The sequence below is a fragment of the Tenrec ecaudatus genome, chromosome 6, assembly GCF_050624435.1.
Source record: "Tenrec ecaudatus isolate mTenEca1 chromosome 6, mTenEca1.hap1, whole genome shotgun sequence".
Lineage (NCBI taxonomy): Eukaryota > Metazoa > Chordata > Mammalia > Afrosoricida > Tenrecidae > Tenrec > Tenrec ecaudatus.
Genome location: NC_134535.1, coordinates 123,769,061 through 123,790,778, shown reverse-complemented (window position 1 = coordinate 123,790,778; position 21,718 = coordinate 123,769,061). Strand labels below are relative to the sequence as shown.

Here is a 21,718-nt window from a genome sequence, read left to right as displayed (position 1 = left end):
AGCAAACATAAAAGTATAAGGAGCCCGGGCGGTGCAGTGGTTGACAAGCTGGGTTGCTAACTTTGAGATTAGCTGTTTGAAACCACCAGCCGTTTCTCAGGAGGCAGATGAACCTTTCTACTCCTGGAAAAATTTACAATCTCCGAAACCCATAGAGGGCTGTTCTTTGTCTGATTGGGTCAATATGAGTTAGAAATGGACTCAATGCCAGCAAGAGAAATAAAAAGTACATTTGAGGAAATGGCTTTATGTTTTTGGATATGCTTTTAGGAACAACCTTATCTGCTCTAGAAAAAAAATCAATCTAATTTTTAGCCCCCTCAATGAAAGGTGAAATGTAAATTTAACAGCAATGTCCTTTATTCGCAGGAATGGATTTTTGAAAAAACAAGAAGACATTTCTTTAAAAAATTATTAATTGGGAGTTAATACATATATCATCCCATTCCATAGTTCAATCATGTCAAGTAGTGTTGTACAACTGCTACCACAATCAGTTTCCAAGCATTCTTTTTCTTCCTGGAAAACAGGAATTAGTGAGAGAGACTAGTCAGCATCGCGAGCATGCCACAGCCACTGGAAAGCTGCGGTGCCCCTGCGCGCCACGAGTTCTTCCTAAATGTCTTAGAGGAGGGAAGCACCTCCAGCGGTGCATCTCTTTGCTGACTGCACATCTTGAGGAAATGAAACATCTTTTCTTAAGGCTTTATTCTAAAAGTTCTATTATGGAGAGTTATCAGGACAAAAAGGGCTATTATTTTTTTTAATATCCATATTTTGGGAATTTCCCCCCCCCCACAATTTAGCTGTCATACATTTTCACAATCTAGCTGTCACAGTTATGAATTTTTAAATTGCTTAAAATGTCTACTATTATATTGGATATTCATGTTTCTAAAATGAACTTTGATTTGTACCTCCCACAGCATCTAAAGATAACTCAGAATGGATCGTAAGCATACATGTAAAGCTTAAAGCAATGCAACTTCCGAAAGGAAACATAGAAGGCATCCTTTTTTGATCTTTAATTGGTTAGCAGTGTTTTAAACATGGATGTTCGTAGACACTAAATGATACATAAAATTAAGAAATAGGTAAATTGATTATTATTAAATTTATATGAATTTAAAATGAACTTTAATGTATTAAATTATTGTTAAAATGTTAAATTCTGCTCTTCTAAAGATTCAGTTAAGAGACCGAAAAGACAAGTTATAATCTAGGGTAAATCTATGCAGACTATATATTTGATATAGGTCTTGTAACCAGAATACTATATGAACTCCTGATTCAATAATATGGAAACAAATAATATGATTTTTAATGGGTAAAAATGTTCCAATAAACTATCACAGCAATATTGTTAGTTTTTAGGGGAACCAAACTCAATATCTGTTCCAGATTTTAAAAACCTCATATAATTAGCACTAGAATGGAACTTCTCAAATTTGGTGAAGAGAATGTACTATAAACTTACAGCTCGGCGGTTCTCAACCTGTGGGTCGCGACGCCTTTGGGGGGCTGTTGTCGAACAACCCTTCCACAGGGGTCGCCTTAGACCATTGGAAAACACATCTTTCCAATGGTCTGAGGAAACAAGACACCACTCCTCTATCCATCTCCAGGTGAGTCAGCCCACATGCAGATGACACCCACCTATGAGTACCCGGCATGAAAACTGTTTACCCATGCTACACCATACTTCAAGACAAAATTTCATTTATTTGTTATTAGAAATAAATATTTCACAATATATAATGACATATTGGTTTTGCGATGAATCACTATGCTTTAATGATGTTCAATTTGTAACAGTGAGAATACACCTTGCATATCAGATACTTACATGATGAATCATAACAGTAGCAAAATGACAGTGATGAAAGAGCAATGAAAATAATTCTATGGTTGGGGGTCACCACCACGTGAGGAACTGTCTGAAAGGGTCGCGGCATGGAAGGTTGAGAACCCCTGCTCTCCAAGGGTGCTCTGAGCTGGGCTTTACTCAATGGCAGTGGACTTGGATTGGGGTTTTAATGTTGTAGTAGGTTATGCACTGAGCTGCTAACAGCAAGGTCAGCGGTTCAACCTAACCAGACACTTTGTTGGAGGAAAGATGAAGCTTTCTGCCCCTATAGAGATATATTATATTTTAATTTTAAAAAAATAAACACACAGGAAGCTAATGAGGGCTCAGCTGGGAATGATAAGCGTGTGATTGGAGACTGACGGAATGGGAATCCTCCAAACAATGGCAGAGGCTGAGCTGGCTTGAGTCCTGCAGTTATATGAAGAGTAAATCTTGCAAACAACCAACTTGGATATTTAGCACAGAAGCTTTCCAAGCCAAGTGTTAATGAAACCTGATTTCCTCTTGCTGCTGACAGTAAACTATAAGAGGAAAGAGATATAACTGGGAAAACACTGCTAAGCAAAAAGAATCCAGAATTTGGTAATTGGAATATTTTCAGTTTGTCCAGATTATCAAAGACATTAAGATTAATAGATTCATTTTCAGAATATTAGGCGTCACAAAAAACGTCCACAGTGTGGCTGGATAACCATTTGTCACTCCTTCAGAAAACAAAACAAAATTTCTATTTGAGTAGATTAAGTGAATGACCGACAGATCCTTTTGGCCATCTCAGTGAATGCTACAATCGGGAAGGGATATTCCAGGACAAATCCCTGAAGAAATTTCTTTTTTAACGAAGTGAATCCCAGTGACAATCAGAAGACCTAAGTGTTCTTGAGAATTTTACAATAGCAGAAACAAGTGTACTGTCAATATTTGAAAGAGACAGCGACAGAAGTAAGTGCCCTAAAAGAGACAGAAATGAAGTGTACTATCAATTTCTCAAAGAGACAGACTGAAAAAGAAGAGAGGCCAAATGAAAGACGAATGCAGGTGGCAAACATTCTACAGGCAGAAGACAAGCTGACACAAATACTCTGCTGCAATTCTATGCTGTTGTTGATGTATTGTTGTGCTGTGGTTATTCCTCTTATTTATTCAGTCTTGCAGCCACCCTGGGTGACAGGGTAGAGCTGTCCCAGAGGGATTCCTCCTTGGCTGTTAATTTTATGAAAGCAGATTGCTAGGCTTTTTTTTTGTCCCTGGAGCTGCCAATGTATTGGAAACACTGGCCTTAAACCAATGACTGCTTAATCATTGCATCACCAGAGATCCTTAATTACGTGCTATTCTTCATATTGAAAAATGAGGAGACATGGCCCATTTGAGAATTGTTCTCAGGCCTTGCAGTAGTATGCTGTTTATCCAGCTGGATTTCAAAATTGTTTGATATTAGGGACTCCTTTTACTCTAAATCTTTTATATTCAGGACCTCCCCCATATCTAATTTAGATGACTGAGCTGATGAAATTTTGGATGAGATTTGGAGTTTGGGTTAATTGAAGCTCTGGGGATGTTGGTTTGAAGTGAATGCAGTTTGCATGTTGGATGGGTGTTAATCTTTGTGGCAAAAGGATTGTGGCAGGCTGAATATTGACCCACCAAAGATATCGCCATCTATTTCCCCAAACCTGTCCCTGTCACTTTATATAGTAAAAGAGACTTTGTAATTATAGTTATGCTAAGGATCTTGAGGTGGAAGAGTATCCCTGGGTAATCAGTGAGAACCCATTGTAATCATAAAGACTTTTAATAGAGGAGGTTGGGATGAGAGTATGTGTGTGTGAGTGATTTAAAGATATTGGCTTTGAAGATAGAGAAATGGGCAAAAATCTATGGAATAGTGAGGCAGCTTCTAGAAACTGGAAAAGGCAAAGAAACAGAATCTCTTGTAGTACTCCCAAAATAATTCAGTTCTATTGACATTTATATTTTAGCCCAGTGAGATATCTTACACACACACACACACACACACACACACACACACACACACACACACACACACACACGAGGTTCAAAGAATTCCTGGATGATCTTTGATGCCTGATACCTGATCTCATAGACAGCTCATGATCACACAGGCTGGTGTGCTTCTTCCATGTAGGCTTATGTGCTTCCCTGCTAGATGGCTGCTTGCTTAACTTCAAGCCTTTAAGACCCCAGATGCTATATCTTTCGATAGCCAGGAACCATCTGCTCTCTTCACCACATTTGCTTATACACCCATTTTGTCTTCAGTGATCATGTTGAGAAGGTAAGTATAAAGGATTTCCAGATTATCAGAACAAAGTGCTCTTGTGTTAAGGGAGGCCTTGAGTAGAGGCCCAAAGTCTGCCTGCTATTTTAATATTTAACATATAAATAAATGTACATTGGTCTCTATCCCTTTCATTATAAATTAATATATTTACATATATACATGCCTATAGCTATACCTCTATAAATAACACTTCCATCCTATTTATTTCACCTTCCTCCTATCCCACTATCATGCTCACTCTCCATTTGGTTAATTCCTCACAGATACATTGCACTTGATTAAACCCCACCAGGCATTATACGCCCTTCTTGTCATCAATTTTAGATCTCTTGTTGTTCCGTTATCAAGATCCCAAACCAACAACTATATCTATGCGAAAGAGGGGGCTTGGAGTGGAGACCCAAAGCCCCTCTGTAGACAATTGGACATCCCCCCACAGAAGGGTTATAAGGAAGGGATGATTCAACCAAGGTGTAATGTAGTACCAATGAATCACACATCATTCCTCTAGTTCCTCAATGTTTCCCTCCACTCCACTACCATGAACCAGTTCTACCTTAAAAATCTGGCTAGACCAGAGAACACACAGTGGTATAGATAAGAGCTCTCAACACATGGAATTCAGCACAGATAAACCCCTCAAGAACAGTAGTGGGAATAGCGATATCATGAGGGTAGGGAGGGGGATGGGGGAGAATGAGGGAACCCATCACAAGGTTGGACATATAGCCCTTCCCCAAGGGCATAAATAATAGAAATGTGGGTGAAGGGAGACAAAGGACAGTGTAAGATACGAAATAATATTAACAATATATAATTGATCAAGGATTGATGAGAGTGGGAGGGTGGGGGAAGCGGGGGGGGGGGTGGAAGAGGAGCTTAAACCCAGAGCTCAAGTAGAAAAGGTTTGGGAAATAATGATGACAACATATGTACAAATATGCTTGATACAACTGATGTGTGGAATGTTATAAGAGTTGTAAGAGTCCCCAATAAAATGATTTTTAAAAAGAGATCCTAGATGTATGGAATGAAAAGATAATGGATTTGTCTACAAATTAAAAAAAATCTCTCTCACACACACATGAAAATGTAACCGCAATTTCCTTATTTTAAGTTGTTTAATTACAAAGTGAGTATATTCTCATTTCAGAACTGAAATTCAAATATATGTTATAAAGACATAAAGAAGTACTAAGTAGATTGGAATCAATCCATGAGTCCATCCTGTTTTATCTGCGGCTGCATTTTGGTTGACAGAAATGTAGTGACTCTACTTTTGAAATAGCCCTGTCATTTTCATATCAACGTAACACACTGTGGGTTAACGGGTGGAGAAGCCAGGAGGGAAGGGGAAGGGAAGCAGTAGGTTCCCGGCAGGGCTCCTCAAACTATGGCCAGTGGGCCACATGCGGCCCACCAAGGGCATTTATCCAGGCCGCCGGGTGTTTTTGCCCCATTTTATTTTTTACTTCAAAATAAGATATGTACAGTGTGCATAGGAATTTGTTCATAGTTTTTTTTTAAACTATAGTCTGACCCTCCAACAGGTATGAGGGACAGTGAACTGGCCCCCTGTTTAAAAAGTTTGAGGACTCCTGGAAGGGTAGCCAGGTGTTAACTTGAGTTAGGGGAAGCTAATACACTATGTGGGGAAGGACACGGGGCAAGCCACAGGAAGGTTTGATAAATTGTTTTATGCAAAAATGATGATCAGATGATCTAATTCAAAATAAAATAGCTGAACTATTGGGTAGACAGGCATTTTAAAAGAACACAACTTGCCCTATCATGCTAAATTACACAACATTTGAAGATAGGAGAGCAACACAAGGGATCTTGAAAATGCTTACTGCTTCCTTGTCCAACGGGCAATACAGCAGTTGCTGCCTGGACGATGCTTCCTCTTGCTTTGATCTGGAGATAAAGAGATATGCTTTTGTTATTGTTGTGAGGTGTATCTGCTGATACATTTAAAATACAAAAATAACAATCCCAGTTCCAAATGGGAAGTTATTTTCACCACACATTGAATATATTTCTCTATTATATTTTTGTTCTTAAAATAATAAGTATGTTCACCATTGTGGAAAGCGATCTGGCAATTCTTAAAACAACTGAGAATAGAAATACCATATGACCCAGCAATACTTCTGCTGGCCATATACCCCAAAGAAAGAAGAGGCAGAATGCAAACCGACATATGCTCTCCTATGTTCCTTGCAGCACAGCAAGAAGCTGGACACAGCCTAAGTGCCTATCAGTGGAAGAATGCACAAAGAAACCCTGGTCCATACACACTCCACATCTCTTAAAAAAATGAAACCATGAAACATCTCATGACAAGGAGGAGCCTGGAAATCAGTACAGCATAATTCAGCAAGTGAAGTCAGTCCATCACAGAAGGCCAAATATTGTATGAGTCCACTACTGTAAGATAAACACCCAGATGAAGGCAGGCCGCTGCTCCCAGGACACTGAGGTAGAGAGTCTGCCTTGCGCCCAGGAGACATATGTCACCCACTTTAAAGGCTCATCTTACAAACCACTTCCACCGAGGACACCTCACCCAGGGGAGGGCCAGCTTTTCAAGATGTGGGGAGAGGGAGCAGATTCTTCAGTTGCCGCCATCCAAATTTTGCTAAGGTCACCCCCGTCCAACAGACACTCTCACCAGATAAAGAAATGTACTGGAATTTATGTCAAGGGTGTGTGTGTGTGTGTGTGTGTGTGTGTGTGTGTGTGTGTGTGTGTGTGTAGGGGGGGGGGTCAGTATGTCACAAAGAAGGCAATTACATTTTTGTTGGTAGGAAAATGGGGAGGAACAACCTCTCAATGGGGAAAAAAACCCCACAAAAACACTTAACAATACTTATGTGGAACTCAAGGGGGGCATATACTTGGAACTAGGTTTCTAAGTGGACACTTTGACCTGGTTTCTGTGTAGCCCTTGGTGACCCCATCCATGTGCTATAGACTCCTGGGGCTCTAGACTCTGTCCTTCTGAGGCACACAACTTCCTTCAGAGGCCACACCAGAGGGACACTGTGGAAATTCCAGTAAGTGAACTGGGCTTGGCCTCCAGCTCACCGGCAGCCCTTGGACTTCAGGCTGAAACTCCCTAGTGTGAGAAGAAGCAGACTGCTAAGCTGAGGACACAGCTGAGGGGGATCAGAGCTTCAATCGTGAACACTCAGTCTGCAGACAGTTACGGATGACAATGAAAGACCAACACTTATTTGCAGGATCCGCACAGGTATTAAACCTCTGCTGAATCCGCTCCGATCCTAGTTGAGGGGTGGGAATAGCCCTAGTTGAGGGGTGGGAATAGCCCTGCGAGCAGGCCAAAGCGTGCGTAGCGAAGTATGCATAGCAACGTATGTATAGCAAAATATGTACAGCAAAGTATGCCTAGCAACGTATGTGTAGTCCTGACAGCATTGTAAAGTATGTCAGACATAGTTAGGTCGAAATCTTATCATTTGATCTTCCTTTTGACTCAGTTTAAAGCAGTTGCAGTGGCGGGGGGCGGGGAAAGCGAAGGGGAAATACACATGTGTGAAGCCCCTGGTGCATCCTCTCTGACCGTGGATCATGGATGTGAACAGTCTGCCCTCATGCAGACTGCATGGGAAAATTGAGTGTTGTAGAGGCAGTGAGATTAAAATTCAGCATTCTGTCATGTGATGTCCCTTATGGTCCATTTGAATTCATTCTAGCTTTTAATATTTTCTGCTTTCTTTCGGATTCAGATTTTTATGTTTTGCTTTGTTTTGCTTGTAGGTTTTTTTGGTTATTTAGTTTATTTTTAAATGTTTTTCTGTATATGACATCCAAGATGTTGTTAGGTGCCGTCGAATCAGTCCTGACCCATAGTGACTCAAGAACAGAACACTGCGTGGTCCTCCGCGAGCCTCACGATTGTTCCTATGCTTGAGCCCACTGTTGCAGCCAATGTGTCAATCCATCTCATCAAGGGCTTTCCTTTTTCTCACCGCCCCTACATTTTACCAAATATGATGTTCTTCTTCAGGTACTGGCCTCTCCTGACAAGATGTCCAAAGTATGTGAGACGAAGTGTTGCCCTCCTTGCCTCTAAGGAGAACACTGATCTTACTTCTTCCAATACAGATCGGTTTGTCCTTTTAGCAGTCCATGGTACTTTCAATAACCTTTTCCAGCACCACCATTCAAATGCATCAATTCTTTACGGTTGTCCTTTTTCCGTGTCCCACTTTCACACGCACATGATGCCATGGAGAACACTTGGATCAGACACCTTAGTCCTCAAAGTGACATCCTTGTTTTCCATAGCCTAAAGACGTCTTGTGTAGCAAATTTACCTATTGCAATATGGCTTTTGGTCGCTTGACTGCTGCCTCCAAGAGCATTGATTGTGGATCCGAGCAAGACAAACTCCTTGACAACTTCAACCTTTCTTCCATTAATCACGATGTTACCTATTGGTGCAGTTGCGAGGATGGTGATCTTCCTTACATTGAGCTGTAACCCACGCTGAAGGCTATAATCCGTGATCTTCATCACCAAGTGCTTCAGTTCCTTCTTACTTTCAGCAAGCAAGCTTGTGTCATTTTCACTCCGCAGGTTGTTAATAAGTCTCCCTATAATCCAGATTCTCTGATGACTCTCTCAGCATATAAGGATTCAAGCGTGATACACAGCTTTCCTGGTTTTAAACCATGCAATATTCCCTTGTTCTGTTTGTACAACTCCCCCTCAATCCATGTACTAGTTCTGAATAAACACAAATAAGTGTTTCGGAATTCCCATTCATCTCAAGATTATCCACAGTTGATTATGGTCCACATAGTCCAATGCCTTTGCATAGTCAATGAAGCATAAACATCTCTCTGGCACTCTCTGCTTTGAGCCAAGATCCCTCTGATATCAGCAATGACATCCCTTGTTCTGTGTCCTTTTCTGAATTCAGTCTGAACTTCTGGGAGTTCCCTGATAATGTGCTTCTGCAACTGTTATTGGATGATCTTAAGCTAAATTTTGCTTGTGTGTGATATCAATGCTATCATCCTATAGTGTGAGCCTTCTGGCGGGCCACCTTTCTTAGCAATGGGAACAAATAGGGATCTTTTGAAGTCAGTTGGCCAATAGCTGTCTTCCAAATCTTCTGGCATAGTTGAATGAGTGCTTCTAGAGCTTCTTCAGTTTTCTGAAACATTTCAGTGGAGGTTCTGTCCATTCCTGGAGTCTTGGTTTTAGCTAGTGCATCCAGAGCTGTTTGAACGTGTTCCTTCAGCAGCATTCGTTCTTACTCATATGTTACCTCCTGAAATGATGGACTGTTGACTAGTTCTTTCTGGTTCTGTGAAATCCAGCATAGGTACATCTATAGAGACAGTAACTGGATTTATGGTTCCTTGGGGGTATGCCAGGGGAGGTTGGGGAGGAGGGCAGAGGAGCTAATAACGATGAGTAACAGAAGAAAAAAAAATTCTAAAATTGATTATGGTGATGCCTGTACAAATCTTCTTGATGTGAATAAACAATGGAATTGTAGGACATGTGAACAATATGCCAACAAAACTGTTGAAAAAATAATTTTGTAACTTCTTTTACTATTTTGCAAAATATTTACTATACTCTTGAATATTCAGACTTGAACTTGCAAGTTATTGTTTCAAAAGTATTTCAAACCCCCTATTATATGCAAAACAAAATACAGTAGTCAAATATAATATATGCACAAGGATTCTGTATTGTTGCTCTTATTTCCCAGATCAACAAAGATTAAACTATTTACCACCTTGTATGTACCAAACACTGAGATAAGAAAACTTAGTTTTAAGGTTGTACTTAATATGTAGAGTAACATCATGAAATAAGTATTATGTTCAGTATTCAAGTAAAATGAGTGCTATTTTTATTATAGATGAGGCTAGATAAATTGTTCTAGTCACATAACTAAAAAGAAATAAAGCTAAGATGTTGACTTCTTGGTAATTATTGTATTTTTCATTGAATTTTAAAAGTTTATATTTCACAATGAATGTTTCTACATATAATTTTCTGCATAATACGATTTCTTCCTAAAATGATTTACTTGGGCAACTAGTAACTTTGAATGTTTTGTTTGGGCGAAGATTTATTTTCTTAAAATTATTGTGTTGTGGTGAAGTTAGTTACTTGATGTGATCTTTTGCCTTGGTTCTTTGGATAAAAACAGCTTAAGAAATTTCCCCGCTAACCTCCCTTCCCCTCACCCCCGGCTAAACCTTCGTCTTAGTTTTCTACCCCAGGGGGTATGTTATTTTTGTCAACGAAGTGTCTATAGTTTACTATGCAAATGAAGTGTCTGTGGCAGGCCAAGAGGTTATTGGTCCATTGGTGCCCCTGGTGGGAGTGCCATAACTTAAAATGGACATAGACCATCAACCCCAGAGAGGTTTTCCAGACAGTAAAACACAGAAAGAGAACCATCAAGAAGCAAAAGGAAGAAAGAAGAGTGACGAGGCAAAGGGAGAAAGAAGAGCAAAGAAGCAAAGGGAGACAGAAGACAAAGCATCTCCTCTGGAGAGCTATGGAATAGGTCGAGGGCTGTAACACTGAAGACAGTGAGAGACTCAGAAGGGGCTCATTGACCGAGTCAAGGACAAATAGGGGAGCCATAAGGGGCACATCCGGAGTGGTTGAGAAGAGCCCTACAATGTTGGGAGGAGATAAAAAGCTGTTCACACTGAAGAAGAGAGACTTTGACTACATGCTTCTCCATCCTGGTTCTGAGTTGTACTCTGTTCCTTAATAAAACACAACCCATCCCACTTACAGAAGGAGAGAATTCTTTGGGAGGAATAACTGGTGTTAGAACTGATTTTTAAAAGTTGGAAAATGGAGGTATATTTAACTTTCGCTTCACATGTCTCATTCTTGGGGTGATCTTGATGGCTTTATGCCCTTGAGTTAGATTCTGATGCTAATCCTATCACCATCACCATTTTCTATGTGCTCGTACACGATATGGCTGTCCATGTACCTTGGGGGAAGGTAATTACACTAGTCATGAATTGTGTAAATTATTTAGCATATTTACAGGTAGGAAAGGAGAACTGGTGAAGCAATGGTTAAAGGTTTACTTGTTAACTGAAAGTTTGGCAGGAATTTGGACCCACGAGCTGCTCCTTGGGGAAAAGATGTGACCATATGCTTCATTAAAAGCCATAGCTTTGAAAATACTATGGAGGAAGTTATACCCTGTCCTATAGGGTCTCTATGAGTTGGAATTGACTCAATGGCAACAGGGCTTTGTTTTGTTTTATTGGGTGTAAAATGTTATACTGTTTTAATTTTAATTTTACTAATTAATGTCATAGTTGGAAGACGATTTCCCAGAGGGTTGCTTCTATAATCTAATTTCCTTTTAAATTAATTATTGGTTTTTATCTTCTGAATATTTACCTACAGAATTCTAAGGGAAAAAATTTTCTTTAGCAAATCAAATGTTTATTTTAGACTCTCTCCTATTCAACTCAAAACTTAGCCATTGTAACTCAGCAAAACAAACCAAGACAACCTCAAAATGTCCCTGGATATTAGAATACAAATAAGAAAGCAAAGCATAAGCATTGCTGCAAAATAACTTCTCTTTAAGCACAAACACAAAAAAATCAATATGGCTATCATCTCTTATAAAGGGGCACTGCTTCTGTGGGAACTCTACATTTTCAGAGGATATATAATTAGAAAACGCTAGAGTAGCATTACTGCTTACCAAAGAATAGAACATTAACTCTGTTTGGCTCTTCGGGATCTCTTCATTCAGGATGTAGTGCATGTTCACCTTGTGCATTTGTCCACAGGTCAAAACACCAGCAACAGGCTCCAGGTGAATATAATTGTTGTTTGGGGAGAAAAGACGCTTTGCAGTGTGATAAAGCTGTGAATGAGTTTCTTGAAGCCACATCATCTCATAACAGTAACTAGCTGGTTTGAAAGTGACCTAGTAGAAGGGGGGAAAAAGACTTAAATAGGCTATTGCTATTAAAATATGACATGTATTCATTAAATATGCTTTATTTTTATATAACATGAAACAAGGTCACTTTCTCAAATACAATAATCTATAAGTAGCTTTTCCTTAAAATCATGTAAGTTTGTGCCATCCTGATATTATTCACCTACATCAAGGTCATTAATGTTTTCTTAACAACCCTGATGGCTGTCCTGTGCATAAGAACATTTGAATATTCAAAATATAGCAAAAATAGAATTATACCAAAGAAATCAAACAAATTCTACTATATCTTAAAGTTATGTTGGCATTTTTTCAGGAGAATATTAAGATGATTCATTTAATGCCTCCTGAAAGTAGTTCATTTCATAAACAGAGTTATCCAAATTAGATTTTCTGATGGAGAATGTTGCATTTAAAAATAATTAATTAGGTCTCCAATTTTACTTTTTATCATTCATCTCTTTATTTTTATAGATGAAATTATTCCCATATATCTTTAAATACTGTGGCTCCAATGATCCATCTTTTTCTATTCACCACGCCCGTTACTACTTACTGAAACTCTAAGAATAGGAGACTTGAAGTCGGTGGTATCAATGGACATCCTCACTGAACCATGTTCATTTGTAGTAAACTTGAACTGCTTTGCTTCATTCACACGGACAGTGATGGTTTTATTGGGGATTGCTTGATCCTTCTCATCAGTGAGAAGAAGCTAGAAATACAAAAGTGATAGCTGGGTCCCAACGTCCGGCAGCAATAACATATTCCATTCTGTCACTTACGGTTACTTCCTGAAGATCCAAGACCTTGGCAATAAGACATAGTTCCTGGGCTTTAAATGACCATTGTTCCTAGCTGACATTTTTTTATTTGAAAAGCTCAAGGCAAATATGGACTCATGAGACTACATTCCTAAATCTGCTTCACTCGTGCTCTCTGTCCAGTATATGGTGGTCCTTTAATCTCTTTCAATAGTCTGTTTTGCCAAATTATAGCTCTTTTATTTGTTAAATATATTTTATTCCTACTTCTTTCCAAAGAATCCATTGATGGCATCCTTGTTGAAAACACAATATATATAGATTTCATATTAATTGCAGTCTTATTCCAGCTTAAATTTCTGGGCAATTCCTACTCAGCTTTCAAGTCTCCAGTTTTCTCATGCCTTTCTCTCAGGGGGAAACTCTCTTACCCATATGTATTTGAATACTTATCCATTTCTTGCTGACATAGTATGACATAGTACAAGCAATGAAGAAAATACAACATGAAAACATGCCATGTCTTTCTACTCTTGTAAGGAGTTGCAGCCTTTAGCATCCATTGGGGCTGTGGGGTCGCTATGAGTATGAAGTCTGGAGTTGTGCCCACATAGATCTATTTCTATAACTAAGGGGAACTGGTGTAGTGGATTAACTGTTAGACTGCTGGCTGTAAGTTCAGTGGTTTTAGTCCACCGGCCACCCCGTGGGAGACAGATGTGATTGCCTGCTCCTGGGAAGAGTTATCGCCTTGAAAACCTAATGGAGCAGTTCTACAAGTTGGCCACGAGTCAGAATCAGCTCAAAGGCAGTGACTGGCTTGTTTGTGTTTGTTTTATCAAGGTGATATAAATGTTAATGGTCTGTGCACCCATTTTAAACATAATTCATTACACTAGAAAACACTTCCGGGTTAGGGTTCTACACAGGGGTTCATTTTCCAAGAAAACAGCAAGTTTTTAGAGAAGAAATGCTAAGGGAGAAGGTGTTGGGCTGTAGATCAGTTAGGATGCTTACTGCCTCTAATAACCGGCATCAGAGAGCCCGCTGTTAATCATGCCTTTCCTGTGTGAAGCTCCTAAGGGTTTCCCGGTGCTTTCTCAGGTGTCAAAACCTCTCCGAAAAAGGGGACATGCCAAGCAGTTGTAATTAAGTCTCTGTTTAATAAAAAATAAATCTAGATAAAAAAAACGCAAACATGCCATTGAAATTAGTCAATTCAGTGGCAATGGTCATTTCAAAGATTAGCTATCACAAAATAAAATAAAAAATACCTAGAAATTTTACATTTCCTATACAAAATAAAATGACTGTTTTCCTAAATTTTAAAACAAATAGTTCTAAACCTTACCAATGTTTCTTTACCAAATTGAAACTTTTAATTTGGAGGGAAAATTTCTGAACTATTAAAATAAGCATAATTTGAACCATCATTTTATTCTTTCTATGTAAAGTTACAATATGAAACACTTGTCTATAAAAAGGAATCCAAAGAGTTGCAGCCAAACTATATAGAAAAATATTAAAGAGATGTTTTAGGAAGTTAATTATTAAAAGTATGATATACTGTCTAGTAAGCAATTTCCTTTCCCTTGTCCTTTGTACCTGGGTAGCCATCAAAGAATATTTCCTTTACTGCGAAACCATTTCCTTGACATTTTATAATAATACTTATACAATATTTTTCCATTTCCTATCTCTCTATTTCACTCAGCAAATGCTCTCCAGGTTGATCCACGTTGTGAAGTGTTTTGCAGATGCATCATTATTCCTTAACATTCGGTAATATTCCTTTGTGTATCAATAACACTAGGCACTAGGGAGGCACTCACACGTTATAATAACAACCCAGCAAAATCAAAAGGCAACATTTACCCAAGGACCAAGTTCAGAGGGACTAGGAAAGAAGGAGACATGCAAACAGGAATTTTTGGAAGAAGGCTAAGCATGGCCAGATATAGTATAGTCAATGACATAAAATAAAATACGTATGAATTAGTGAATGTAAACCAGAGTTGCTCTGTAAACCTTCACCCAATTCACAGAACATTTTTTTAAAGGGGTTTTTCTTCCTGGATTTTGTGGCGATTTTCTTTTCGAATTTTGGCTGTGATTTCTTATTTCAACTAAGTATTTATTTTGGAATAAAATGTGATTTTAGAAATTTTTGAAAATTCATTTTCTTTCTAATCTCACCCCTTAAATTATGTTTATGTTGGAAAGAGATTTTACCTCCCCAAAGAAAGGAAGTCCAGTTCTGTAATGTGAATCCACTTGTACGAACATAAGTTTGCTCATGACATTTGTGATTATACATGTTCCGTACCCAGTTAATTCCAACTCTGAAAAAGAAATAAAGCAAGTTGAATTCTCCCATGCATTCAAAACTCACCTTTTACCTCCATTCCAGCTTCACATTATCATAACAAAATTCTACCCACATTCTCTTTTCTCAGTCTTTTAGGATTTCCCCCCTCACATTTACAAGATAGACCTATTTGACTCCATCAGCTTACATTTTATATAAAAAATTTACCACTACTCATATACTTGTCCGGTTCTTTGAGTTCGCAGGAACCTCTCCATGTTCCACCTTTCATTTGGGTCTAGAAGGATGCGAACATTTCTATCGCAGAATCCTTCACCAGCAGGAACATTCTTTTAATGGATAATCTGTCCAAAGTATATCCACCACCTGGTCATTTTCTCTTCAGTGAAGTTTATTTTGTTCTCATTATCTAAAATATGACTCTATCAGATAGTGCAAATCAGAAAGTCACACAGCGACAAATACTGGAGGGTATGTGGCGAGATAGGTACTGTCCTCCACTGCTGGTGGTCATGTAGATACATACAGCCTACATGAAAAGCCATATGGTGATATTTAAAACAAATGGAAATGGAATTACCTAATGACCCAGCAATCCTTCTAATGGGCATATACCCAAAGAGGTAAGAAACAGACCATAACCAGTCATCTGCATTCCAAGGTTTATTAAGTGGTGCAATTCACATTTGCAAAGAATTGGAAACCTAAATTTCCATCAACAGATGAGTGGATTAGAAAACTCTGGCACATGCACACAATGGAGTACTATGCATCAATAAAAAAGCGCTGATGATCTCATGAAACACATCATCTTATGGGAAGAGTTGGAGGAAATTATGCAAAGCGAAGTTAACCAATCACAAAAGATCAAGCACAACATGAGTCCGCTGAAGTAAGTATAATCAGCACAGTACGTAAAGTAGGTAGAGAAGTAAAGCTTATCTCACACTTTATGGGCTGAGGTATAGGCAATTGGATGTGAGACAGACCAAACCCAAGGATGTACATGTCATTCCAATATAAAGAAGGGAAAGGGGATGGGAGGAGAAAGGGGAGGGAAGAGTCCTCCCCCCTCCAAAGATTGTCGATGGCACTAGGGAAGAAGGGCCCTAATCCACCCAGGGGGAGAATATCATTTATGTCTCCACAGCAGGCCCTAATCAGAGCCAAACTGGACCCCTGAGGCGCAGAGGATGATGTCCTGGCACAGAGCTGCAAAGACAAAAAACAACTGTAGGGCCTACAACAGCTTGAGACATGATGTCCCCTTGCTGGAGCAGACCGTGTGGAAGTGCAATATGGGCACACAAGTCAGGGAGTGTGACTGCTCTGACCATTCCCACAGTGGGGTGAACCAAGAAAGGAACATAGCAGACTAGCAATGGGAATAAAACAAAGCCACACAATCCCAAAATAGACTTCAGGTTAGAAGGGGAAGTTCCTGGAATCCCCCAGGACTGGTGAAGAGACAGTCATAAAGGTCAGCAAATAGCACTTTTTTTTTGGCTAGGGTTTTTTCCCCCTCTTTTTATTCAATATTTTGTTTTGTCTCTGTTATTGATGTTTTGCCTCCCAATATAAGATCGGCATGGGAAGCAAGCACAAGGAGAAAGCAATGGGACTGCTGGTTCTGGAGAGACCTGGGGGGAGGAGGGGGTGGGGAAAGGAGCTGTGAGTAAACAACACCATAGACAGGGGAACAACTAGGGAATTAAATGCAACAACAAAGAGGACATAGAGATCCCAGTGGTATTGGAGCAATAGCAATCTAGTTGAGAGGAATTACTAAGAGGCAAAAGAATGGCTAGTGTGATGGTGGGATGGGAGGAAGGTAAAAGGAAACAGAGAAAAGATCTAAGAAGCAGAGCTATGGATACAGGTATAAACATAGGTGTGCACTTATGTAAATATATTAATTCATAAACATAGAGGTATTTATTTTATAGAGGCCTAGGTACATATATTTATATGGCAATACATTGAGGAAGTGGATGGACTTTGGGTCTCTGCTCAAGCCCTCCCTCAACACAAGAACACTTTGTTTTAACAACCTGGCATTCTGTGATGCTCACCCTCCCATCATGATTGCTGAAGACATAATGGGTGCATAAGAAAATGTGGTGAAGAAAGCTGAGGGTGCCTGGCTATCAAAAGATATATAGAGTCTGAGGTCTTAAAGGTTTGGAGTTAAACAAGCGACCATCTAGCAGATAAGCAACAAGCCCACATAAAAGAAGCACACTAGCCTGTGTGATCATGAGGTGTTGATGGAACCAGTTTAAGAGGCACCAGAAGATCACAAACAAACAAACAAACAAATATATATTGAGAATGAGGAGGGCCAGAACAGAGACCCAAAACCCATCTGTAGACAATAGACATCCCCTCACAGAAGGGTCACAGGATGGGATGAGTCAACCAGGGCGCAGCATAGCACCCATGAAGCATGCAATATCCCTCTGGTTCTTTGAGGCTTCCTCACACCCCACTATCATGATCCCAGTCCTGCTAGACCAGAGCATGTACACTGGCACAGATTAGCGTCCACAACACATGGAATCGAGGTCAGATAAACCTCTCAGGAGTAGGATTGGGAGTACCTATACCAAGAAGGTAGGGAGAAGGTGGGGGTGGGGGTGGGGAAGTGGGGGGGGTGAAGGAAGGAAAAGGAAAGTGATCACAGTGATTGATGCATAATCTGCGCGCCCCCCACCCCAAGAGGTATGCACAACAGAAACGTGGGTGAAGGGAGATAGCACTTAGGGTAAGACATGAAAACAGTAATGATTTATGTTATTAAGTGGTCACAAAGGTGAGTGGTGGGGTGGGGGAGGGAGAGGGATAAAAGGGCTCAAATACATAGTAAATGTTTAGAAAATGATGATAGCAACATATGTGCAAATATACTTGAAATAATTGATGGTATGGCATGTTATGAGCTGTAAGAGGCCCAATAAAATTATTTTTTAAATTATTGTTCTCAAATGTTAAATAATCTCTTAGTTGATTCCAGTTTAATATCCTTTTCTGAGGCTTCATCATATATGACCTCTCAGAGAAATTCTTTCTTCTAGTGACTTCTAAAAAATTGCCCAATCTCATTTTTCCTTTATCTGTAGGAATTCAAATTTTATTATGCTGACTTTTTAAAAAATACTGTCTCCTTCCTGAGGGTAGCTGTGTCTGTTTTAGCACCTCTCTTTTCCTATCTAGATTGTAAATTTAGAAATGAAAGATGAGCTTATTTTCAGCTGCATTCAGTGTGTTCATACGTAGACATGAACACAATTTGAAGGACTTCAAGATTGAAAACTCTAATTCAGATTTTATTCTCCCTCTCTCTTTAAAATATCAGCTGGACTATGAAGCCTCATTTACTTTGATATTCCAGGTTATTATTAACTATATTTGACCTATTCTTAGAATGCTTGTAATTTTTTAAGCACTCTTTATTTTGGTTAATAGTATTTCTAGTTCCCATGACCCAAATTTGGAATAATTAGGGTCAGTTTTGACTTCTTTGTACCTTTTCCTTACCTATCAAATCTTTTAACAAGATCAATTGATTTTACCTTCAAGATATCAACATTTTATTTCTTATTTGCATATATTTATACTTATCCTAATGCAGGGTGTTCAGATTTTTCGCCTGAATTGCCCCAGTCATCACCTGATATATCTTTTTTTTCTTGTACCTTGTACGCAGGGCTTCTAGAATTATTATTATTATTATTACAAATGTGTCATTTTGTTTAGGTCATTCCATTCCTCAAATACATCTGAAGCGATTCAAATATCTCTAGAATAAAGACTAACCTCCTTTATGTGATTAACTTTTCTCAGCAACCAAACATGAAGGTGCATCATAGACTATTCCAAAATTGAATACATTTTTTCTTGGTTCCTCATCCTTTCTCAGACATCTTTATCTTGCAAAATATTACCCAGTCTGTAGAAATAAACTCAAAGGCTAATTTATCTACAAAGCTTTTTTTTTGACTCTATCTTTTCCCTTCATATTTGTTGACCCTTAATTTGCTCTTTTCTTGTGAAAATCATATGATAATTATTTGTACATACATGGGATGGGAGGGCCTTCAAGAACTTCATAGGAAACAGAACTAAAAGATATGAAAAATTTCCACAAACTTTTTGAAGCTCTCTAATGTAATTTCATTTTTACATTTTTTAACTCTTTGAGGTTAACAAACTATACAGACCATTTTCATAATCCCCAACAAAATTTTCATAGAATAAAAATGTAATAACTATATGAAATTAATAAGCATTTAGGAACAATACAAACCTGTTCCCTCCTCTTTGATTTTGCCTTCCACTTGAAATGCCATCTCAAACCCTTTTATTCCCAGCAGAAAATTTTTTGTTTTTACGAGTTTTGTGAAACAACCTTTACCATCTGCCTGAAATGAAAGAAAGGTGCGTTAGTTACAGTTTATTGCGCCAATCTGGCCAATAAACACACGTGGGGTTAATTGAAGGGTGGAGAGATAAATGGCTCAGTGAGCCTCGCCTTTCTAGTTCTCAGATCTCTTGCTTTGTGATTGTTGGGCCAGGTGCAGCTGCCTTAGTCAGTTCCCTGCTTCAGCAGGCAAGGCTCACTTCCTGCAAGACATCCCCAAGGAGAAGCCACATGGACCTACCCCAATGCAGCACTGGGTGCTGGAGCAGCCGTGTGGAAACCCCTGCCAGTGCTGAGATGCTTACATGCTCACTGATTCAGCTTTCCGCCTACAGTCGGCATCGTTGCATGTGTTTTGTGAGATGGACGAGGACTTTGTGGATTGGTGTCAGACATATGGGTTAATGTTGGACTTGTGGGCTTGGGCAGTACTGGGTTGAGATGTTTTTTTGATGTGCACTTAGCCTTTATATAAAACGCTCTCTTATACATGAGTTTTTGTGGACTTGTTTCTCTAAAATACCCAGACTAACACAAAAGGTTAAAAAAAAATCCTCTGAATCACAATCAGAAAGTCAGAAATCAGGGGTAGAAATGTTGTTAATGGTTCATAGAAAGAAACTCAGCAAGCGTTCTAGTCACTCTTTTAGTGCTTATCCTCCCCAAGTTCAATTATTATATGGATTTTCTCCATTAATCAATTCTATTATCTTTTTTTAATCATTTTATTAGGGGCTCATACAACTCTTATCACAATACATACATACATCAATTGTGTCAAGCACTTTTGTACATATGTTGCCATCTTCATTCTCAAAACACCTGCTTTCTACTTGAGATCTTTGTATCAGCTCCTCATTTTTCTCCTCCCTCCCCACTCCCCCCTGAACCCTTGATAATTTATAAATTATTATTATTTTGTCATATCTTATACCATCTGATATCTCCCCTCACCCACTTCTCTGCTGTCTGTCCCCCAGAGTGGAGGTTATATGTAGACTTTGTAATCTGTTTCTCCTTTCTCCCTCACCTCCTCTCCACCCCCTAGTATCGCTACTCTCACCACTGGTCCTGAGGGGTTCATCTGTCCTGGATTCCCTGTATTTCTAGTTCCTATCTGTGCCAGTGTACATCCTCCAGTCCAGCCGGATATGTAAGGTAGAATTGGGATCATGATAGTGGGGGGTGGGGTGGGGAGGAAGCATTCAAGAACTAGAGGAAAACTGTATATTTCATCGTTGCTACACTGCACCCTGACTGGCTCATCACTTCCCCGCATCCCTTCTGCAAAGGGATGTACAATTGCCCACAGATGGGCCCTGGGTCTCCACTGTTCACTCCCCCTCATTCACAATGCTATGATTTTGTTTTTGATGTCTGATACCTGATCTCGTTGACTCCTTGTGATCCACAGGCTGGTGTGCTTCTTCCATGTGGCTGTGTTGTTTCTTAGCTAGATGGCCACCTGTTTATCTTCAAGTCTTTAAGACCCCAGATGCTTTCTTCACCACTTTTGTTTATGCACCCACTTTGTCCTCAGTGATCAAGCCGGGATAGTCTTCTTCCATGTGGTTTCTGCTGTTTCTCAGCTAGATGGCTGCTTATTTATCTTCAGATCTTAATACTTCAGATCCATTATCTTTTAATTCCATTCTTACATAAATTTTGACCCTTTCCAACTTGTTTTCTTTTAAGCACTGCTTTATGCAATCATTCTATTTTTCTACTGTTGCATTTTCTACTTTCACCTGATTCCTTTAATTATTTTTATTGCATATCTTTATTGGTGTAATTGGAACCTTCAGTCTATTGTTCTTTCATATCTTCCTCCTCAACTCACTGATGATTTAATATTTTTAAAATAGTCTTCTTGATCTATGCCTTTTAGATTTTCCTATGAACCAAATTCTTAGCACAGGACATATATTTCTTTGACTCTCTGCTTGACAGAAGGATCCCTGGGGGGTTAGTGGCCTATGTGTTCAGCTGCTAGCTATAAAGTCAGCAGTTCAAAGCTGCTAGCTGCTCAAGGGGAGAAAGAAG

The 21,718-nt window shown here is 39.2% G+C and overlaps 1 protein-coding gene across 1 annotated transcript in view; it reads right to left on the bottom strand.

The window, feature by feature from the left end:
• Positions 1-21,718, bottom strand: part of LOC142451639 (pregnancy zone protein-like) — a 76,740-nt gene that overhangs the window by 36,692 nt on the left and 18,330 nt on the right. Inside the window, exons 9-13 of the mRNA XM_075553358.1 lie at positions 19,562-19,676; positions 15,159-15,268; positions 12,719-12,877; positions 11,920-12,147; positions 6,029-6,092 (exon numbers count right to left, since the gene is read on the bottom strand). Coding sequence (XP_075409473.1) covers positions 6,029-6,092; positions 11,920-12,147; positions 12,719-12,877; positions 15,159-15,268; positions 19,562-19,676 — 676 coding nt within the window. The remainder of the gene's footprint in view (positions 1-6,028; positions 6,093-11,919; positions 12,148-12,718; positions 12,878-15,158; positions 15,269-19,561; positions 19,677-21,718) is intronic.